This window comes from Lolium rigidum, chromosome 7 (genome assembly GCF_022539505.1).
Source record: "Lolium rigidum isolate FL_2022 chromosome 7, APGP_CSIRO_Lrig_0.1, whole genome shotgun sequence".
Taxonomy (NCBI): domain Eukaryota; kingdom Viridiplantae; phylum Streptophyta; class Magnoliopsida; order Poales; family Poaceae; genus Lolium; species Lolium rigidum.
The window spans coordinates 71275608-71298879 of NC_061514.1; the positions used below are offsets into that span (position 1 = coordinate 71275608).

Consider the following 23272-nt stretch of genomic DNA (forward strand, 5'->3'; position numbering starts at 1 on the left):
AATAGGATTGTTTTCGGTTTCTACAATTTTGATGTATTCGCCATGAATCCTACTTTCTATGTTCTAAAAAATAAGCGTCACATTATTCATATATATCTACACGGTAGGACGCCTCTAGATACAAATCTAGACAAATATCTAACACTTCTTTGAAAGGGATGAAGTACGTTTTAGGATACCTTTTTAATTTGTTTTTTTTTGGAATACCTTTTCAATTTGCTTGTTACCTGTTCGATCACAATTTTTTTTGCTTGTTACCTTGTATCTCTGGACGAGGGCCCGGCCCATTAAGCTGAGCTGACGATGGACTTTGGGCACATTTCAATCAACCGACGCTTGCATCATGGCTGGCGATCAAACTACGGGCCGATGTACCACGACAATGTAGAGAATGCAGATCCAGCCCTGGAACCGCCTAACCAGCGGCGGATCGAACGGCCACAACCTCGTATGTATCGCCGAGGAGGGCAGGTGTCGCCGCGCACCCGACATGAGTGCCCGCATGCGTCCCACGCGGCTCCAGGCCTCCACGTAACCCCATGCACCGCTATCTCTGCCCTATAACCCCACTCCCCTCCCCGGCGCTACCTTCACTCGCAGCTAGCGTTCTCCGGTAGTGAATCCTCAGCTGTAGTAAGCACAATGGCAGACCACCACAGAGACAACAGGGGCGTCCTCGGCGGCAGCGGCTTCGGCGACCGCGGCTACGGTGGAGACCATGGCCAGCAGCAGCAGCACTACCAGCAGAAGCAGCCGGCCATGATGTGCGCCCTGAAGGCCGCGACGGCGGCCACGGCCGGCGGGTCGATGCTGGTGCTGTCCGCGCTGATCATGGCCGGCACCGTCATCGCCCTCACGGTGGCCACGCCCGTGCTGGTCATCTTCAGCCCGGTGATCGTGCCGGCGATCATCGCTCTGGCGCTGATGGCGGCCGGGTTCGTGACCTCCGGCGGGCTGGGCATCGCGGCGCTGTCCGTGTTCTCGTGGATGTACAAGTACCTCACCGGGAAGCACCCGCCCGGCGCCGACCAGCTGGACCACGCCAAGGCAAGGCTCGCCTCCAAGGCCCGCGACATCAAGGAAGCCGCCCAGCACCGCGTCGAGCAGGTGCAGCAGGGTTAAGAGGTCGAGGATGTGGCGCGAGCTTGGACCCGTGCGTCCACGCATCGCCTTCGTGTGCAGGCGCTCCTCAGTAAGCACGTTTAAGCGCTAGCTAGTCGGCGGCGTTCGTTACCGCCGTGTCGTTGTGCTTTCCGATCCAGTGTGTGTTTAGTTTTCTAGCTAGAGTGAGGTACTAGTACTATGTTTCTTGGTCGAGGTTGTGAGAGGATCTGCATGTTGGATGGTGTGTGTTGTGTGGCTGTGTCTTATGATGAGGATGAATAAATTGCAGAGTTCGGCGAAAATCCTAGTACTCCACTAGATGTCTTTGCAGCAGTACCTATGTTCTAGCAGTAGCAGTATCTGCGGTTGCAATCGATGGTTGTTTGGCGAGTGCATATGTAGTTGCATGCCTTGTATTCTATGCTCGTGGCAATTTTCATTCACGCCCACAGGTGAAAGTGAAACAGGATAACACATTAGAGCATCTCTAACCGACGCCAAAAAACAAAACAAAAAACGTAGAGCATGTCTAACAAACTTAGAGCATGTCTAACAGGCTCCGTATAACCCGCCCACCCCGTAAAATTCCGGCGGGATACGGGGCAAAATTCCACGGGATACGGGGCAGGCGTGATTTGGGGCGTCTAGCAGGCTCCGTATTCGGGTTGGCCCGTTTCGGCGGAATACGGGGCCCAGGAAATCGGCCCCACACTACATCACGGTATAAGATTTGGGGCATTTCAAAGTGCCCCAAATTTGAACCAAAGTGCCACTAATTAGCTATAGAGGCACTTTTTCAAGTGCCACCTTTACTTGTGTCTCTAAAAGTATTTGGGGCACTACCTAGTGGCACTTTGCCAAGTGCCACTAAATCCAATTAGGGGCACTTCTAAAAGTGCCACTAAATCCAATTAGGGGCACTTTGCCAAGTGCCACTAAATCCAATTAGGGGCACTTCTAAAAGTGCCACTAAATCCAATTAGGGGCACTTTGCCAAGTGTCACTAAATCCAATTAGGGGCACTTTGCCAAGTGCCACTAAATCCATTTAGGGGCACTTTGAGATGTGCCACTAAACCCAATTAGGGGCACTTTGCCAAGTGCCACTAAATCTAATTAGGGGCACTTTGCCAAGTGCCACTAAATGCAATTAGGGGTACTTTGAGATGTACCCCATAACCTGTGGCAATTTCCAAAATTCCGCAAATACCATTTCATGTGCTGCTCACTGTCATACAAGAATGAGCACACAATATGAACATTATTTCATACAAGAATGAGCACATACTGTCATACAAGAATAAGAACACACAGTACCAACATATATACAAGAATCCAATACACTTTATCGCGTCCAACATAATATCTCACTATGTCTCACAGAGCAAAACGGAGACAGAAATTATGACTCTCAGTTTGTAGTAATTTGATTCAGCAAAACGGAGACGAAAATTGTGACACTCTCAGTTTGTATACTGTCAAATCATCACCATGTTTCGACTTTGAACATCATAACTGATCAGCATCACCTTCTGTTGAATCCAGACGAGATGGTGCGGCATCAGTGATCACCATCACCTTGAGTATTCAGAATTGTACCTTGAGAGAAGCAGTAATATGTTTCAGCAAAACGGAGATGAAAAATAGAAGTGCAGTTTCCATCCTCAGATGCTGACAGTAAGTAGTAAACCAAGTAGTTTGGTCATGTGCACATGGTGGATGCTAAAAACTTGCCTTGTTGCATACATCAATGTGGCACAAAGGAGCATGAGTAAGTTGACGCTAGCATATAGACCCCTATTTTGAGTGAAAGAGCTGAAAAATATGTCCTAATGAAACAAGAGAAGACGGTACTAGAGCATTTTTAACTGAAACTCAAATGCTCAATATGAACTGTCCTAAAGTCATTATCCTGTCACAACTCTAGACCTAATGTCCCTGTTTGGCCTAGGAAATGAAATGTTTGGTCCATCACTAACCATCTGTCGCGTCCAGCATAGTTAAAACGCAATTGAAAACCATCATGAACAAGAAAACATCACTGTACAATCACATGAGGGGAAAAGCAACATAGTATTAATAAACGAGGTCATTCCAAAAATCAAGCAGGCTTATTTGTGATATTTCATGGCTGCTCAGGAAAGTGAAGAATTTATACGAGGCTTAAATAATATAAATTCAGTTAACAGTTCACGTGGATAAACTGTAAAAGGATGATGATGAGCAATTCACTTTTTCTCGCAGCTTGATCAAAATTGCGGAAACTATAGGCCTTGTGACCATGGAGATATTTAAGCGTGGAATGTGCACAAATTTACTAATAGTTAAGTGACATTTGTACCTTGAGATTTACTTCTTCTCCTCTTCTTGCACTTCACATCTCGAGGGTCATTTTCCCGCAGCTCTTTCTCCACATTTCTCACAACTTCTCCATTTATGTTATCCAATTCTTGCTCTGTAAGCTGCAAGTCAATGTCAGAGACCTAAATAGTTTGTCAGCCTGTATTTTGTAAATTTGTCACGGCAGTATTTAGATGCAAAAGGAATATGGCAGTATTTAGATGCAGTCATTGTAACCTACATTTTTTTGGGGCCATGGTATGCAGTGCGCTTCAGCTTGTCCTACATTTTTTTATCCTGCCTTTAGCTTTTGGCAGTACTGTGGTTTTCTTGAAAACAATGTTAACAAGAACTTCAACAAATTCTTCGCTTTCTACATCTTGTACTGTCCCTAGAGCAACCAACTGTAAGTCTGTTTGGTGAGGTTAACCCCACTTCCATCCCTGTTTTGATTTTGTCAACCTGCCCATTAAGATACAGCATAAATATGACTGTACTCATATCCACTACTACTCAATAATATAAAGTTTTAATATCGCAAGCTTACCCTCATTGCTTTTCTTGGTGGAAACCAAGCTTTGTGCTTCTTAGTTGCAATGATTTCTTCTACCTTCTCTTCCTTAACCTTAATCAATTCTTTGCAGCCTTCTAACAACTTCTTGTATGATGTCTTGGGTTGTGGTTTTGCACAGTCTGGTGCAACCACACATTGTAGTTCCCCAACTTGAGAATCAATGATATTCTGGAGTTTCTTAGTCTTGGGTGGTGCCGTTGCTTCTTGGCTTGTTTCCTCTACTTGTGTACATGCTTCTGCTGTTATCTTCAAGCAATCAGCTGTTGTGGACTTGAAGCAGTCAGCTGCACTCCTTTTCTTTTTCTTGGGTAGTGTTGTTGCTTCTTTTGTTGTTGCTTTGCTTGATTTCATGTACTGACTACTTGCCGTTGTTCCTCTGAGTTGACTTGATTCAGTGATTTATGTAGGTCGTTTTGCTTCTACTGCTCTCCTCTTGTTTATGGTTTGCTGCGAGTACTTTCCTCCTTGGCTTGCTTGAACTGCTTGTTTCGGTTGGCTTGCTGCATTTGTTTGCTGCGAGTACTTTCCTCCTTGGCTTGCTTGAACTGCTTGTTTCAAGTGCTTGGCTCCTCGGCTAGCTTCATCTCGTTTGCTTTGAGTTATTTCCTCCTTGGCTTGCTTCAGCTCGCTTGTTTCGATTTCTTTCCTCCTTGGCCAGCTTCATCTTTGCTTCCTACAATTGCTTGGCTGTACCTTCTCTTTTTTTCTGCTCGTTGCTCCTTCGGCTTGTCGGGACTTGCTCAGTGTCAGTCAACATTTTCTTGCCACTGTATTCCTCTTCTGCCGGTACGAAGGAGTGGTTCAAGTGCTTTCCTAGAAGTTGGCTACCTTCATCTGTTTGCTGCGAGTATTTTCCTCCTTGGCTTGCTTGTGCTGCTTGTTTCAATTGCTTGGCTCCTCTGTTTGATTCCTCTTTTTGCCTCAAGTGCTTGCCTCCTTGGATTGCTCCATCTTTGTTAGCTTCAGCTGCTTGTCTGTGTCTTTTTCTTGCCGCTCGCTCGCTCCTCCTTCGCTTGCTTCCACTTGCTCGCCTCTCGGCAACATTTCCTTGGCAGGGATTGCCTCTTCTTCGTTCGTAGAGGTGGATTTCAGCTCTTGGGTTGCTAGGAAGGAGTTCAATTTATCTTCTATTAGTTTACTCCTCTCTGTTAGAGCTGCCTGGCTTGCCACTAGTTTTTCTACCAGGCCTCTGAGTTGCAGGTTCTCTTCTTTAGAATCTCTAATTGCAGCTACAGCTTCATTTAGAAGTACACTAGACTTTCCACCAACCACTAGTCCGAATCCATCCATTCTTGACTTGCTTGGGAAGATGTGGGAATATAGATCTACATCTCTGTGTTCTTCATGAATCAGCGATGCATTCACATTGAAAGCGAGTAGCTTATCTCCTCCCGTCAACGTAAGCACGCAACAACTCTTTTTAAAACCTTATTGTCAGCCAAAAATGCTATCGCTTGTATACATAGGAGAATGGTACATACAATTTTAACTCGCAGAATAATCGTCTCATCGGAAGTCCATCTTTGTTCGTATGGACAATACGGTACGGTTCGGACCGAGATACGATGCTTTCCTTGTTTAATTTCCTGTCATTTGCACAAGTCAACAACTTGAAATGAAAATTTCTTCTCAGATTATACACAAATATATGATTAAGCCTGATATCACATTATAGCCATGGGTATGGTATGAATCAACTATACCACCAAAGAACACATACTAGAACCAGGAAACTTACCTCCTGTTCATGCACAACCGCGAAGCTCCTAGTACCGACGAGTATGTCGAGCATTCTCCCGATTTGCCCTTGTTGTTTTATTTATCGCCGACATTTCCTGTAATATTATATAAGTCCATGGACAAGCACATGTGAACAAGTTAAAGAATCATCTAGTAATACATCAGAACTGACCATTGTCTTTTCCTTTCGCCAGTACTTGCATAGCTTTTCCCACTGATTCTCATGAATCCTACCCCCACAGCCATTTGCAATATTTTGGTTCAAGGTCAATCTTGCATCATAAAATGTAATCTTTAAATAGTACTTGAATGATCTCCACTTTTTGGCTGCTGATTTCATTACCCAGTACTTGTTTGCTTCAGTAAGGTTGAAGTAAGCCTGACAAGCACTAGGTTAGATCAATTTTCCATTTGAAGAATTAAAAAATGTTCATATACAAAATATCTGTCTTATGAAGTTGCACATGAATGAATGAATCAACATTATGATCGTTACCTTTAATGTCATCCACAATTTATTTTTCTCACATTCGGCACATCCCTCCAACTATGGGCACCAAGAGAGATGTCTTTTCCTTTTACCAAGCTACTCATGAAGTTCGATAGCTTGGATGTCTTAACACCACAGGGCTGTCCTAAATGGTTAAACTGCAGTTGCACCTTGTTATTAGGCCCATGCTTTGCCCAAAACTTTTTCATGTCGGTAGGTCCTCTTGTAGTTTTCTCTTCCTGACCTACAACTTCATTTTTATTCAAGAACAAGTTAAAGATTATTTGTTCAGTTGCAGTTTTATTTTTCATTTTAGATGCAATTGTATTTCATACCTTGTTGATGTACTTGTGCATGATCTCTGGTTTCATTGTCAGAACTTTCCTCATCCCCTGTCTCATCATCCGAGGCATCGCCTTCTTCAAGCATGTTCTTCATCATCATCGTCTGAATCATAAACCCGGGCAGACTACAAATGTACAAGTAATATGTTAAATTGAACAAACTTTAACATTCACTGATGCAGACTACAAATGCATATAATATTTTTAAACATTGCTAGCATTTGCAAATGTTTAGTGAATTTAACATTAAAACTTACTTCTAAGTGTTCATAATACATCTTTCTGAACTTTTCATCTTTTAGTAGACAGATTCTCTCATATTCAGATGCTTCCATCTCTGCATCAGGTAAGCCAAGCATCTTGTTCCTCCAATCTTTTCTTCCATTCATCTCTGCTCCTGAAATAATAACGAGATTTTTTAGTTCATCTCAACTAATTCACTGATGATGATAGCATACTTGCAATTACACTCACACTCGTTCGATCGGGTTCCATATCATAATAATCTCTTGTTGTAGGAAAAACAACCGCATTCCAATCGCATCTACGGGGTCATTTACATAGTACACCTGTTTGGCTTGACTCGCAAGAATGAAAGGTTCGGAATGTATGTCTTGGGAATTATAAATATGATCAAAGTTAACCTCTCGTTATACCAAAGGGTTTTAATTCCCTTACTCCGTTTTTTTACCCAATCACATTTGAAAAGGACTACATTTCCTTCGTTTGAATAGTTCAGCTCTATGATATCAGTAACTCTACCATAGTATACGACATCTCCTACTGCTGGATTATCATCTTTGTCACTAGAAAAACTAGTAGTACTTGCAAGAACAGCAACACCATCACACTGGGTAGATTTGCCTACACCATATGAATGGGTATGGTATGTGCAGCCATTAATAAAATAGCTATTGTATCTTCGGGCCATCATATATGGTTTTTGAGATAATGTAATGATATCACGAGGCAGATCAATTCCCTGTTCTCTGTGTTTTTGTACCTAAAAGAACACGCAAGAATGTAAAAATGACAGTGACATACATTAATATATATAGTTGTTGACTGCCAAAACCCACCGGCGGGCAGCGGCCTTGTCAACACCGTAGAGCCGGGAAGAGCCTAGAGCTGCGGCTGGCTGAGACCCCTCCGAGCGACGGCCCGCAATGCTCTTCTGGTCACACGCGGCGTTGCGAAGTGCAGGGCGTGCCACCCGACCTATACCTGGTCGGAGAAGGTGATGGGGATGCCTCGCTTAGTTTCCGCGGAGGCATACATGTAAACATTAAATACGAGCCTCGATCGGCTCTCAGAGTTATCCCGTGAATCGGCTCAAAGAGCCGATCCACCCATGATTCGTACGGGGTGCACGAATACTTGGTGGTCCTGCTTGATCAAGATGAAGCTAATGAGATCTACGACGATTTAGGATTTTCACCGCATAATCGGATCATCCTACTCCAGAGTTGGGCCTCGCGGCCACGCACGGTGCTCGTAAGCCGATCCTAAACAAGGCCTAGAAACCAACATGAAGTTGATCCTCGGAACATCCCGTTTAGGACTTGCGAACGCCACCCTACGTGCCACTGGATCCTCCCTCCCTTTGTAAGGCCTAACTATTGCGGATATTAAACTAATCCTTGTAGAACAAGGAGCAATCGTAACGGATCAGATCTACTAAATAATGATCAAGCGGGTGCCGCCCCCACACCTAAGATAGGCGTGAGGGCGGCTAGATATGCAAGGGTTGCACTACGTAAGCATGCTTAAACGAAGAACAATGCTAACCCTAACACATCTAATGATAACTACGTTGCTCGCCATCAAAAGCGCTTCGATGACGAGCAACGCATGAACAACGTGGGGCTTGTGCTGCCTAGATCGCAAGATGCGATCTAGGAAGCATGTCGCTTACCTGATAGAAACCCTCGAGACGAAGGAGTTGGCGATGCGCCGAGATTGGTTTGTTTTGGGGTTGAACGTGAGTTGTTGTTTATTCCATAAACCCTAGGTACATATTTATAGTCCATGGGGACTTTCTAACGTGGGAATATTCCATCGTGCACGATACAAACTCTAACCCTTATCTAAAATAATAAACTACTAAATAAAGATACACGGGCAATTCAGCCCAAAACCCTTCGTGCCGGGCCGCTTCGAAATCTTCCACATGTAATCTTCCAAGCCCGGCCCACCTCCGGATTTGTCTAAAATCTGGTGATAACACATGCCCCCCTGGTTTTGGAAATAACATTTCCAAAATCATTATGCTCTCCCTTCGAAGGGTCATGTCGTGGCAGAGCAGAGCCGCATACAGCATCCGTCATCATTATGCCCCTGTCTTCTCAGCTTCTCTAAAAATTCGACAGCTTTAGCATCGATCCCTTGGAAGCTGTAATGGCATTAAACCTTCACCAGATTTCTCATTATTTAACCGTGCCGATCGGTTAGCTCTCTCTATCCTCTATTCCATCCCAGCTATCGGCACCAAAAAACCCTCTCCTCCTGTAGCAATGTCTTCCTCTTCCTCTTCCTTCTCAAAACTCTTCCCCCAATCTCCGTCGAAGAAGAAGAACGAGGACAGCCTCCACCCCGCAGTTGAATCCCTTCTCCTCCGACAAGGAGGAGAAAGAAGGAGAAGCGGCCGAAGGCCAAGGCCTCCCCTCCGCCCGGCTCCCGCCGAAGAAGCGCCCCGCATGTGGGCGGACAGCGAGGACGAAGATGATGACGAAGAGGAAGAGGAGGAGGATGACTCCTCCTCCTCCATCGGGTATCCGCCGACCAAGCGCTTCCGCTCCCGGGCGGACAGCGAGGATGATGATGATGACGAGGAGGAAGAGGCTCCGGCCAAGGGCTGGGGCAGCGAGCGACGAGGAGCTCCTCGGGAGCAGCGCCGACGACGTCGACGGCGGCGATGACGAGGACAGCGACGACTAGTAGTAGCAGTGCACTAGGCACCAGATTCCTCTTTTGAGAGCCATCGGCTCTTTCTTGTAAAGCCGCTCCTTGGAATTAATGAAATTGTTCTTTCCATTCATCCTTTAATCGCTCCAATTTCATTCCTTCCGTCTGTCATGCTAAGACCGATAGCAACGCGTCGGACTTCTTTCCTTTCTTGCAAGCAACAGCCACGGTCCAAGCCCCGTACTAGACGACGGCTTTTTCTTCCCAGCTTCCTCCCCGAGACGACCATGATGCGGCCGCAGCCGAGGTGACTCTAATCGGCTCTTAAACACAGGGCACCTTCCGGGCTTGTTGCCCCCGAGTCTTAGCCGAGGCAAAACGAGCTGTATGGACTCGGGCTCGATCATGTCCGAGGGAGCTCCTTATGCCGAGCTAGCCGATTTAAACATAAATCGGCTTCCCAAAGCAGAGCCCTCAAGGTGAGCTGCCCTCCGAGTTTCTTCGGTTCTCGCCGGCCGGATAGGCTCCTTTCCTTTGGTGGACCCGATGCAATCCATCCTTGACCTGATCCGCACGCCCATGCTCGCTCCTCGCCATTGTTCTTGAAGAGAGGATCCGAGCTTCCAAACTGCGAGGAGTTCCTTCATAAAAAAATTCCCTTTTGTGCTCCATTGACCCTCCGATCGTACCGATCCATTGCTCTCCGGTCGATGGCCATGCATCGGCTTTCAGGTCCTTAAGTCGATGCCTGCTCGCATCGGTCTGTGCTCGAAAAATTTCGAATTTTCACCCCTTTTTGTTTTTTACGGCCGACCTGTGCATCGGCCCCCAATATTCCAATACCCATCAACAGAAGATGAGATGCTTCCGTTGCATATCCTCGTATTTTATCTACCTGGGTGCCCCCCCGAGCCGATTCTGTCAAGAGAATTGATGGTATCGGCTCATGTTGGATAACATGTTGAACCCGGGCAGAATGGTGGGTGAGGATAATTTTGGCCGATTGCTGGAATCGTCCTCCACGTTGCTTGCTCGTTGAAGGTTTTGTAAGTTCCCTTCGTAAATTTTTGGGGCCGATCACAAGGATCAGCCTCTCCTGGGTTTGCTCATTGGTTTGATCTTGCTACTTGGTCAGGCTGGATAAAACCAACCCAACCTCCGACTTGATGCGCTTGCTCGTCGTCCACCTTGAGTGCTCCGTAGAGTCGTGGAGCGCTAAGCTCTGTCGGCAAGACGAGTACCATGTTTGTGCCAGCCGATGTCTCATCATCGGCTTTCCTCTGTTTGGGGCGCCACTCCATTTTCCGTGGACGACCCTCTCCATCCAGGGTTCGCTGAACTTTTGCAGCCAGATCAGGTCGTGCCTTCCTTAGCGTATGCGGGTATAACCTTTCGGCTTCCTCCGGGCCGCGCAATCGCCGAACCTCGCGCTTTTGGGAACGGCTGAGTCCGTCGTGGCACCACCTCGGCCGGTGGTACCTGTCTTCTTCCACTTCTCCCTCGTCTTCTGAATCCTCCAGATCTGCCCAACGAGGTGACTCAGCGCGTTTGCTTTGTGGCGGGAGAGGCCCTAGGCGCTCGAACACGGACACATTGGCTGCCTCCTTCTTTTTCTGATTGCATTCTGGGCAATTGCCGATTGTGGGCAATCGGCTCATTCCCGAATCCCAGCAGTGTACCGAAGAAAGGGCAGTCCCAATGCCACGGCGTTGTCATCTTGCTCCCTTGATGCTTCCGTGGCACAGCGCTCGTGCTCCTCCTCATCGCGATTCCGCCGACGATGTCTTCTCGGCTTCTCTAGCCGGACGATCTTCTCTATCATCGTAATTGGACCGTCGGCGTTGGTCATACCGACTAACATATTTGTTGAGGAGGTGATCGGAGAGGGGTCGCCGATATCTTATATTCTTCACCTCTCCCTCTCGTGACATAGCGCTTGCCATCATGACGGAGCCGATCGCGTGGAGCGGCCTCCTCTGTATCCTTGCTATGAGAGCAGCTGCCCTCATCTCCATCTTTGCCGAGTGGTTTCCGGGTCCTACCATGTTGATGCTTGAACGAGGGACCCGGCTGGCAACCTTCGGGGTAGGTGATTTCTACCATGTTAACGGCGGGGAAGGGTTGGGTGTCGACCTTCATGGCGTACCGGTTGAAAATTAGCCGCCCCTTCTCTATCGCCGCTTGGATGTGCCGACGCCACACCCGGCGGTCGTTGGTGGCATGGGAAAGCGAGTTGTGGAATTTGCGGTATGGCTTTCCGTTTAGCTCTTTCGCCGTGGGGAACTTGAGACCTTCGGGAATCGTCAACTCGTTTCTCCTTGAGCAGGAGGTCGAAGATTTGTTCGGTCTTGGTCACGTCAAAATCAAATCCCCCGGGCGGCCCTGGTGGCTTTACCCATTTGCGAGGCCACGGGGTTCCTCCCCGAGTCCACTCAGCCATCTGCTATTTCTTGGTCTCCCGCGAGAACTTCATCTTCCTCTGTATCGACCATAACTATCGCACGCTTGAACTTGTCTTGGTACGGGTCGGGGTGGCGCCTGTTCATATGCCGATAGTTTCGAACCATGTGCGCCGGCGAGGGATAATCTCGCTTGGGAGGCCATGTCCTTGAGCTGTGTTGCAAGGCCTGCTACCGCCAACTCGACCGCTTCCTTTTCAGTTATACGAACCGAATAACATCGGTTCCTAAGATTCCTGAAGCGCCGGATGTGATTCCGTCACCGTTTCCCCGCGCTTCGACGTAGTTGTGCTAGATCGGCAATGCCGGACTCGGAAGCTTCGAATGGTACCGCATATGGAACTGTTCTTCCAATTGCTTCCAAGACTCGGATGGAGTTTGCCGGCAAAGAGGTGTACCATCCAAAAGCCGATCCCGTGAGGGACCGTGAAAAGAGCCTCACGCGTAGCTGATCCGACACCGAAGCCGGTCCTAGTTGAGCCAAATATCGGCTGACGTGCTCGATGGAGCTGGAGCCATCCGATCCACTGAATTTGGAGAAGTCGGGGAGCCGATATTTAGGTGGTAGCGGGATCATCTCGTAATCGTCGGTGGTACGGCTTGGAATAGCCGATCGCCCTTCTTTTCGGCATCATGCCGAACCGGTCTCTCGCGATGGTACTGATCCGATCCGCTGTGCTGGCCGTAGGAGTTGCACTCGAAGATTCGCCGGGGTGGCGTACTTGGCCTGCCATGTTTGCTTTTCCAGCTCCGAGCCATCTGCAGGAGCTGGGCTCGGGAGTTTCGTCGGTGTGGCGTATTTAGTTAGCCACGTCTCGCTCTGTCGCCGACGTTCCTCCCTGTCTTCGCTGGAGTCCCCGATGTTGTGGCCTGGTTTGTGAGTGCCCGGTCACCACAATCCGGCACATACATGCACGCGTATCCTTGAGGGATCTCCTTAGGCGCCTCCATTAAGAACTCGGTAGTCACTAGGGTCGCCACCAATCTCGTAAACGAGGAATGCCGGTGTAGTCGGCACTTCAGCAGAGTGCTGCCAACGCATATGGCAGCGGTGGTCGAGACCGGAATGGTAACTCTCCTTGATGAGTCCCGAGAGCTGGTCCCGACGGCGAGTACCGGTGGCTCATGATCTCCCGGATCACGCGCGAGCGACACGCTCCAACACGTTGACCAAGTTCTCGAGTGGCGGTGTAGCGAGTGAGCCACCGGGTAGTTGATCTCCTCGCCGCGGACCCCTGGTGCGTTCCTCCGACGGGGTAGAGAGGTCTATCCCATCGAGCGCACCTTGCGGTGAGAATCCCTTCCATCCGATGCCATGGGTACGGGTTCTTCGAAAATAGCCGATGAGGTCGGCTTCGAGGGTGGCCTTGATCTCGTTGTACTGCTTCTTGAGCTCGTCGGGCGGATCCTCGTAGGTGATCGGCGTGCCGTCCGCCATCTCAGATGTAGATGGCGATGTGGTTGATGTAGACGATTGTCCCACCGGGCGTGCCGAGAATGTGTTGACTGGCAAAACCCACCGGCGGGCAGCGGCCTTGTCAACACCGTAGAGCCGGGAAGAGCCTAGAGCTGCGGCTGGCTGAGACCCCTCCGAGCGACGGCCCGCAATGCTCTTCGGGTCACACGCGGCGTTGCGAAGTGCAAGGGCGTGCCACCTGACCTATACCTGGTCAGGAAGGTGATGGGGATGCCTCGCTTAGTTTCCTGCAGGGCATACATGTAAACATTAAATACGAGCCTCGATCGGCTCTCAGAGTTATCTCGTGAATCGGCTCAAAGAGCCGATCCACCCATGATTCGTACGGGGTGCACGAATACTTGGTGGTCCTGCTTGATCAAGATGAAGCTAATGAGATCTACGACGATTTAGGGTTTTCACCGCATAATCGGATCATCCTACTCCAGGTTGGGCCTCGCGGCCACGCACGGTGCTCGTAAGCCGATCCTAAACAAGGCCTAGAAACCAACATGAAGTTGATCCTCGGAACATCCCGTTTAGGACTTGCGAACGCCACCCTACGTGCCACTTGGATCCTCCCCCCCTTTGTAAGGCCTAACTATTGCAGATATTAAACTAATCCTTGTAGAACAAGGAGCAATCGTAACGGATCAGATCTACTAAATAATGATCAAGCGGGTGCCGCCCCCACACCTAAGATAGGCGTGAGGGCGGCTAGATATGCAAGGGTTGCACTACGTAAGCATGCTTAAACGAAGAACAATGCTAACCCTAACACATCTAATGATAACTACGTTGCTCGCCATCAAAAGCGCTTCAAGTACGAGCAACGCATGAACAACGTGGGGCTTGTGCTGCCTAGATCGCAAGATGCGATCTAGGCAGCATGTCGCTACCTGATAGAAACCCTCGAGACGAAGGAGTTGGCGATGCGCCGAGATTGGTTTGTTTTGGGGTTGAACGTGAGTTGTTGTTTATTCCATAAACCCTAGGTACATATTTATAGTCCAGGGGACTTTCTAACGTGGGAATATCCCATCGTGCACGATACAAACTCTAACCCTTATCTAAAATAATAAACTACTAAATAAAGATACACGGGCAATTCAGCCCAAAACCCTTCGTGCCAGGCCGCTTCAGAAATCTTCCACATGTAATCTTCCAAGCCCGGCCCACCTCTGGATTTGTCTAAAATCTGGTGATAACAATAGTAAAATTTCATTCGATAATTTATAGATTGAAAGTCTTACATGGTCGACAAACCAAGTATGGAATGTTCTGTGATGATCATTTTCAATCTCTCTCTTTGATTTCCTTTTACCAAGTGAAATGTATTTTTTGTGCTCCCTACATGATTTAAATGGGTTTAGAGCCATGTATGGTATTTCCCCTAGTACAAAAGATAGGAGAAAAACTCACTCGGCATATGTTGTAATTTTTGGATAGCATACAAGCACACATCTTGCAGCTTGTGTCCATGAAACAAAATCCAGTTGAGTTACTGCAAAGGCTGAAAGAGGCTTGCCGATTATTGTTAGGTAGGATTGACTAGCAGTTGAAGGACCAGGGTTTTCATTATGCCTTGGCGCTCTAGTAAACTTGGTAATACAATCATGCAGATATCTTGAACAGAATGTCAGACTTTCATCCAACTGGTAACTTTCCGTAATTGAGCCTTCTGGGTGACTTGTGGTCCCTACCATGTTTTTCACTTTACCCATAAACCTCTCTGGTGACCACATGCCCCTGTAATGCACTGGCCCGGCTATTCTTACTTCAGCAGCAAGGTGCATAGTTAGATGGACCATTATGTCAAAGAATGAAGGGGGGAATATCATCTCCAACTGCCACAAAATTTCAACTATTTCGTCTTCCCATTTTTCAATCTCCTTGACATCTATCACCTTTCCATACAACACCTTGAAGTACTTGCATAGCCTTATCAGTGGTATAGATACAGTCTCAGGCAACGATCTACACAGTGCCAAAGGCATCAAATCTTGCATGATAATATGGCAGTCATGGCTTTTCAAGCCAACTAACTTCTTAGTATCTAAGTGCACCTTGGGAAAAAGATTGGATGCGTAACCATCAGGGAATCTTGTATACTTGATAACCATGCAGAAAATGTGCTTTCCGTCGGGATTCATCTGGAAAATTGCTTTAGGTAGTGTAGGTTTAGGTCCGGTCATATCAGCATGTAGATCAGCCCTTATTTTCATAGCCTCAAGGTCCTTTCTAGCATTTAAACCATCTTTTGATCTCTTATCTACATCAAGTATGGTATTTACTATGTTGTCAAATGTATTCTTTTCAATATGCATAATGTCGAGATTGTTTCTGACAAGAAGTTTGTCCCAATACTCCAATTGGAAGAACACACTCCTCTTTTTAAATGTTGCATCGACAGGGTGAACATAAATGTCAACATTTTCATCTTCTTCGGACATTTTCTTCCTTTTCTTGTCTCCCCTTTTTTGTTTCTGCAACTTACCATAATCTGTATGCAGACATGCAGTCATAACTGATATTTCTTGTCCGGATGGTTGCTTTGGAGGTTGTCTGAACTCAGTCTTTCCATTGAAAGAAGCTGCATCTAATCTGTACACATGTTTATCATCTAGAAATCTTCTGTGCCCTAAGAAGCATGACTTGCGCCCATGCTTCAAATACCTTCTGCATGTGTTTAGTAGACAGTGAGAGCAAATGTTCAAGCTCTCACCACTTATGCAGCCTCTTCCGAGCCAGTCAGTAATAGTCCAAAGCAACGCAGCACGCAACAGAAATTTCTCCCCAGTACGTGCATCATGTGTCCACACTCCTGGTTTCCAAAATTCTTGGAGATCATCAATGGTTAGCTGCAAGTACACATCCATTTCCTTTCCAGGACCCTTCCTACCAGGCACAATTACACTCAGTATGAAATTGGATTCCTTCATACAGATCCAAGGAGGCAGATTGAGTGGAATGAGAACAATAGGCCAAATGCTATAGGACAAGTTCATGTTACGGAAGGGATTAAAACCATCTGTTGCCAAAGAAAATCTAATATTCCTTGGATCATTACTGAACAACTGGTGGTTGGAGTCAAATGATTTCCATGCTGGAGAATCTGCTGGGTGCCTCATCATTCTATCTTTAGTTCTACCATCATTGTGCCAAGTCATGTATGGTGATGTTTTTGAACACATGAATAGCCTTCTAGCCCTAGGCTTCAATTTGAAGTGTCTAATAACCTTCTGAGGAACCTTGTACACCCTTTTTCCATCTACTCCTGTGTTCACACTCTTCCATCTACTAGTCTTGCACACTGGGCACTCTTGGAGGTCAGAGTATTCTCCCCTAAACATGATGCAGTCATGTTCACATGCGTCAATACTCTCATACCCAATGCCAACATCTTTTATGTACCTCTTGGATGCATGAAATTTTTTTGGCAGGGTGTGGCCTTCTGGTAGTGCATCTTTAAACAATGTCAAAATTTCATCATAGCATGAATTAGGCACTTTCCAGGTATTCTTCAAGTTTAATAACCTAACCAGGAATTGTAGTTTTGAAAATTTTGTGCAGCCGGGGAATAATTCTTTGCTGCCATCTTCTACTAGTTTTTTGTATGCTTCTGCATCAACATCCAAATCACTATCATCAGCCTCTGAATCTTCATCTTCTGCTTCCCCATCTTCATCCAGTCCTAAACTTCCAGTGTCATACATTCCGAAGCCATCGAGCAACATTTGGTCCATCTCATCATTGTCAGCATGTTTTTCATGATCACTGTTTGTGTCAAGTGCAGCAGCTCCAGGTTGAGGTAAACTAATGTTGTCAGGGTCCGCAAAAGCTTCTCCATGTAGAGCCCAAGTTGAGTAACCATGCATGAAACCATTACATACCAGGTGTTCACTAACCAGACTTCTATTATTCCAAAACCTATTTGCACATGTTTTACAGGGGCAAAGTACTATGTGAACCATTCCAGCATTTTCAGCAGCAAATTGTAAAAACTTGGTAACCCCAGCAGCATATTCAGCTGTGGATCTGGGTGCTCTCATCCACTGCTTATCCATAATGGCCAATCAGTTAACTAATTAAGCAGACAATCAAACAGAACCTGCATAATCCCATACTACCGTCGTTAATTTACCTAATTAAGCAGACAACAAACTACTAATCTTCAACTAAAACTTTCATCTACTGGAATCCAACACTTCAATCAATTTAGTACAATGCATCCAATTCGTTGACAACTCAGATTAGCAACAATTACAATGCCAACTAACTCATGAGATAGCAACAGCAACATCAATCAACAATAGCAGGGAACTCATCAAGCAACAGCAAATTCGTTGAGAAATCAACAATAACAGGGAACTGGGAAGGAAATTCTCACCACCGTTGCTACTCTCCCCAGTTACGTAGGTGGCAGGGCGGGTGAGGAAGGAGCGGCGCGGATCCATTCACGAGGAGGAGCGGGTTCCCGGCGACTGCGACGGTGAGGCTCGGCCTGGCCCTCCACGGCGACGGCGAGGGCAACGATCACCTTGACCTCGACGGCGAAGCGCGGCCTGGCCCTCGACGGCGAGGCGCGGCCTGGCCCTCGACGGCGAGGCGCGGCCTGGCCCTCGACGGCGAGGCGCGGCCTGGCCCTCGACGGTGAGGCACGGCTGGGCCGTCGACTGCGACGGCGAGGCGCGGCTGGGCCCTCGACGGCGAGGCGCGGCGGCGGCGATGGAGCGCGAGGCGCGGCGGCGGCGATGGAGCGCGAGGCGCGGCGGCGGCGATGGAGCGCGAGGATGGAGCGCGAGGATGGCGTGGAGGAGTGGACACGAGGATGGCGTGGAGGAGTGGACACGAGGATGGCGTGGAGGATATTGAGTGGATGGCGTGGAGGAGTTGATTTTTTAATAATAATATGCCTGATTTTTAAACACTTGTTTGATTAATAATAATAATGCCTGAGTTGATTTTTAAACACTTGTTTGATTAATAATAATTATTAACATTGGCTAAATAATAATTTGAACTTAAAACTTTGAAAATTATACAGGGGAGAGGATGAATCGAAGTGTGTGAAGTTGACGACGATATCAATGGTGCCAACGGGTAAGTTGACGACGGGTAGTACCAAACAACGGGTAAGTTGACGACGGGTAGTACCAAACAACGGGTAAATTTGGAATACAATTTGGAACGGGTAAAATTTGGAATACAATTTGGGAACTACTCATAAACCTTGAATAATGATGAATAATTTGAACTAATACATTAAAAACTAAAAAATGCAGGGACAATATATGGTGCCCTCACCAATTATAATTTGAACTTTCCAAAGAAGATACAAATCAAATACCTCACTATATCATATGTACCAAAGGAGTATATATCACCACAATTGAACATGTCATGTCATATAAGCTACTACTAGCATCATATATCTACCAAAGAAGAAAAACACTTCAGCCCACAATAGATTCAGTACTACCAGCAGCATTCATAGAAGAAAAACAGATTCATTACAACCAGCAACATTCAGAGAAGAAGAAAACTTCAGCTAGTTCCTCATTCCTCTTCCTCAAGCTTCAAGATCTCCATCCTCAACCACGCAAAAGGATCTCTCGGGCGTACTGGAACCTCCCTGTCATCTATGAACGTAAACATGCAGACATCTCCCTCCTTTAAGTTGAATGCCTTCACCGTATAAGTCCACGACTTGCTGTAGATTATAGCCTTCCCAGAATCTTGCAACTTCATCCGACAGTACTTCTTTAAATCACTCGTAGGTGTGCAAACAGCCACACTGACTTCTTGTGCTCTTGCTGTGATTCCAAGTCTTACACAGTGACTGTCCATCATGAACTTAAAAAGGAAGGAACGTGTGTACTGCGGGGTAAACTCCTAGAAAGGAATATGTTGAATTAAGTCAGAAACATTTATAAATCAAAGATCATATATAAGAAAGGACAAGCTAAAGGTCAGGCTATTTATGATCTTGAAACTAACAGTTACACATACATATCAGCTATTTCTAGGCCAGGTTAATAGAAAATTATCAGCTATTCGTTAAAAGTCAAGGTAGCATGCTATATCTCATTGTAATGACGAATAGCTGGTAAATAACAGGAACTAACCAAGAAGCACTCTCCAGATGGTGTCACATTGAATTCGTCAAGTGTGCAAACGTACTCCTTAGTGGCTGGCCTTGGTAACACTTCAGTGACATTTCTAAGAGTCATTCTCTGATGAAAGTTCAATTCAACAAAATTTCCAAAAATGCAGTAATTGTCAAATGGCTGATCAAACCCTGGAAATCCTGGACCTCTTACTATGATTTCTTTCTTCTCATCATACTCATCTTCTTCGATGAGCAATGCTTCATCATCGCTCATGTAGGGGTCTCTGAAAATAAAATAGTTGTCTTTGTCGCTCACATAGTCATCCTCCTCGCTCACATAGTCGTCGTCCTCGCTCACATAGTCGTCTCCATCATCACTGATATCGTCATCTAAATCACTGAAAAATGTTCAATCAAATAAACTCAGTTCCCTTCACTAACAGAACTTCTGCAAGTGCAATATGATAGTACAATATGATTCTCTAAAATCAACTAAACTACTGCTGGACAAGTGCTACTACAGCTACAGCTACAAGTTCAGGTTAACACTCATACTTTTACCATATGCACACAATATTGGCCAAGCTACTGCAGTAGCTCACAGCCTGGTCAATCATAATATGTGATTCTCTAAAACCTGACAGTACAACATAGCATATTGAATTTCTAGTAAGACGTTGCTTATGCCATTGATAATAAAATAATTAATAAGATTCTCCAAAATCTGACAGAGAAATGACAACTAACTGAATTTGTGCTGTACCAAAATTGTGCTGTACCAAAATTAACACATGATCATTATAGGAGAGAAGGGAGGCATACATCGTTGGCGGACGACGCGCTGTTGGAGTAGGCTGCGCAGGTGGCTGAGGGAGCGCCGGTGGCAGAGGACGCGCCGGTGGAGTAGGCTGTGCAGGTGGCTGGGGGAGCGCCGGTGGCAGAGGACGCGCGGATAGCTGAGGGAGCGCCGGTGGTTGAGGCCGCGCCGGTGGACGAGGCTGCAGGGGTGGCTGAGGACGCGTCGGTGGCTGAGGACGCGCCGGTGGTTGAGGCCGCGCCGGTGGAGGAGGATGCACGGGTGGCTGAGGACGCGTCGGTGGCGGATGCCGCGCCGGTGGAGGAGGCTGCGCGGGTGGCTGACGACGCGTCGGTGGCTGATGTTTAACTTCAGAGGTGGACACACCAAAATCTGAATTTCTATACAGTAAATAAATATGGTTCAGTCAGTAGCACTAGTACTGTTTAACTGATCAACTATAAGTTTGTCTAGTCGAACAATCATTTGTTATCATTTTTCCCCTTACATTTTTATTCAGTAATAATGAAGTGGTGGGAGTAGTCACATAAGAAATATTTGTATTGTTTGTGACAGATTGATTCCTATTATTTCTACTGGAATGCTGCTTTGCTTAATGCATCTGTTACTGGCATCATAATATCAGAAACACCATTCAATAGATGTTACTCTTCTGTACTAGAAATCTCAATCTAGTCTGCTTTAATTGAATCTCAGTGTTACTCATCTAAGCTTCTCTGCTGCACTATTTGAGAACGGAATTTAACACATGATAGGAGGAGAGAAGGGAGGCATACATGATCTCCTGCGCTGTTGGATGCTGCGCAGGTGGCTGATGGAGCGCCGGTGGCGGAGGACGCGCGGATAGCTGATGGAGCGCCGGTGGTTGAGGCTGCGCGGGTGGCTGATGCCTCACCGGTGGAGGAGGCGTAGGTTGCTGAGGCCGCGCCGGAGGCGGATGCTGCGCAGGTGGCCGCGCTGGTGGCTGAAGCTACGGCGCTGGTGGCTGAAGCTGCGCAGATGGCCGCGCTGGTGGCTGAAGCTGGAGGCCCTGCGCCGGCGGCGACTTAAGGCGCGGAGGATTCCATGGAGCACGTAGGTATGGGTGGAACCGTCGCGGAGGTGGCGCCATGGATTCCGGTGGTCGCCGATGTCGCTTGTGCGGTCGGAAATTGGGAATTTCTGGTCGAAGGCTAATTTTGCAATGAAACCCACCGGAGGTGGCTAATTTCTGGTTGACGAATTTCTGGTGGAAGGTGAGAAGGTGGAAGGATGCAATTTTGATATAGAAATACCTGAGGGTTTGTTTTGCAAGAACGAAAATATATATACCACTCACCGTCTCTTATCCCCTTTCATCTATTCATTTCTAGGGTTTGTTAACAGAGCAGAGGAGGCGAAGGGGAGAAGGCGAAGGGGAGAACTGCGGCGCCACCGCGACATCGGCGCCACCGCGAAGGGGAGAAGGCTCAGGTTAGCTGCTCATCCCCATCCTAGGCTCATCCCCATCCTAGGTTGGCCGCTCATCCCCATCCATGGTTTAACGGCATTCAAGATTTGGTTGGCTGCTTGTCCCCATTCTTGGATGCTCAACCACATTGTAGTACATTCTTTGGCACTTTGAGTAATCTTAGGCTGATGAAAATGTAGAGACCATTTGGTTCAAATAACCAGAGGTTTCTTTGCACGAACTAATTAAAAATAACAATACATTTGGTTCAAATAACCTTAGGTTTATTTGGTCCTCTGAGCCATTTACATGGGTAGCGCCTCTTTAAATTTCTCATATAATGCATTGGCCAGTATAAATGGATGGCCAGTATAAATGGATGTGGAACTTATTGAACATCATGTTTATGAAACAGTTAATGTTTTATTACCAACTAGTAATTCAATCAGTAGGAATATATGTTGGTTCTAAAGGCTACCAATTATAACACTGCTCCTTATAAAAAAACTATTAACAATTGGAGTATTGGTCAGCGATTAGCAAAATAATTTAAACAATTCAAATAACCTGAACTGAATGAGGAGCCCATTTTTTTTCAATTGTTTTTTCTATGGTTTAGCATGCATATGAATTAATATTGCATGATCCTTGAGTTCGCTTAACTCTTAGGCGCTATATGCTCCGTTATTATTGTTGGGCATATGGTAGAGAAATACAAGAGGAAGAGGCCCATGGATATCTAAGTGTGCCTAGTACGTTATTAATAGTTAACGACAGTGAAAGTACTTCTGAAAAATAATCTTAGTTCTAGTGATTATCTGATGGAACAAATAATGAAATAAAATGACGGTTGAAGTTTTTTGATTTTATTTCAAAGTGTACAGCTGTGCATAGACATTCTGTTTTTTATTTTTTTGATACAAAGGGAGTAGGACAACACAACTGCTCAATTTAATCTTGCATTTCCGACAGTATAATCTAAATAATTTGCTATTTATATCATAGTGTGTACTTTCTGGCCACATGGCAACCTTAATGTTCTCTGCCTGTATATCATTTCTTATTCCCCATTTCTGCCTGTATATCATTTCTTTTGGTCTGTGCATCTTTAAAATTGGAGAGCTAATTTTTTTACAGCTTGCACAATATGTACAAAACAATGTATGTTAATCTATTATTAAAAATCAATTCAACATTGTTTTATTTAATACATTGCTGCATTTCAGAGATGGAGGTGGGGAGCACGTTGTTAAATCCTATCGTGCTCTCCGATGGTGAAGAGGAGATGCAGATGGAACGTGATTCGGACATGAGTGACTCGGACATGGACGTCCCGGTGCAGCAGCCTGTGGTGGTTCATAGGGGTATGTGTCTTCACATGCCTACAAATATGTCGATTACGAGATAAACGGATATGTCTCTCACATGTACAACTATTATCTGCAGGACCGCGTATAACTGGCAACGAGGAGTATGATAAGCACTGTGTTTGGGGAAACAATCT

The 23272-nt window shown here is 46.4% G+C and overlaps 1 protein-coding gene across 1 annotated transcript; it reads left to right on the plus strand.

Moving 5' to 3' along the window:
• The first annotated feature begins 642 nt into the window (after positions 1-642).
• On the plus strand, positions 643-1122 carry LOC124671515 (oleosin 16 kDa-like). Its single transcript, XM_047207881.1, has one exon. It carries the CDS (start codon positions 643-645, stop codon positions 1120-1122), a length of 480 nt encoding a protein of 159 aa, XP_047063837.1.
• Positions 1123-23272: the final 22150 nt, after the last annotated feature.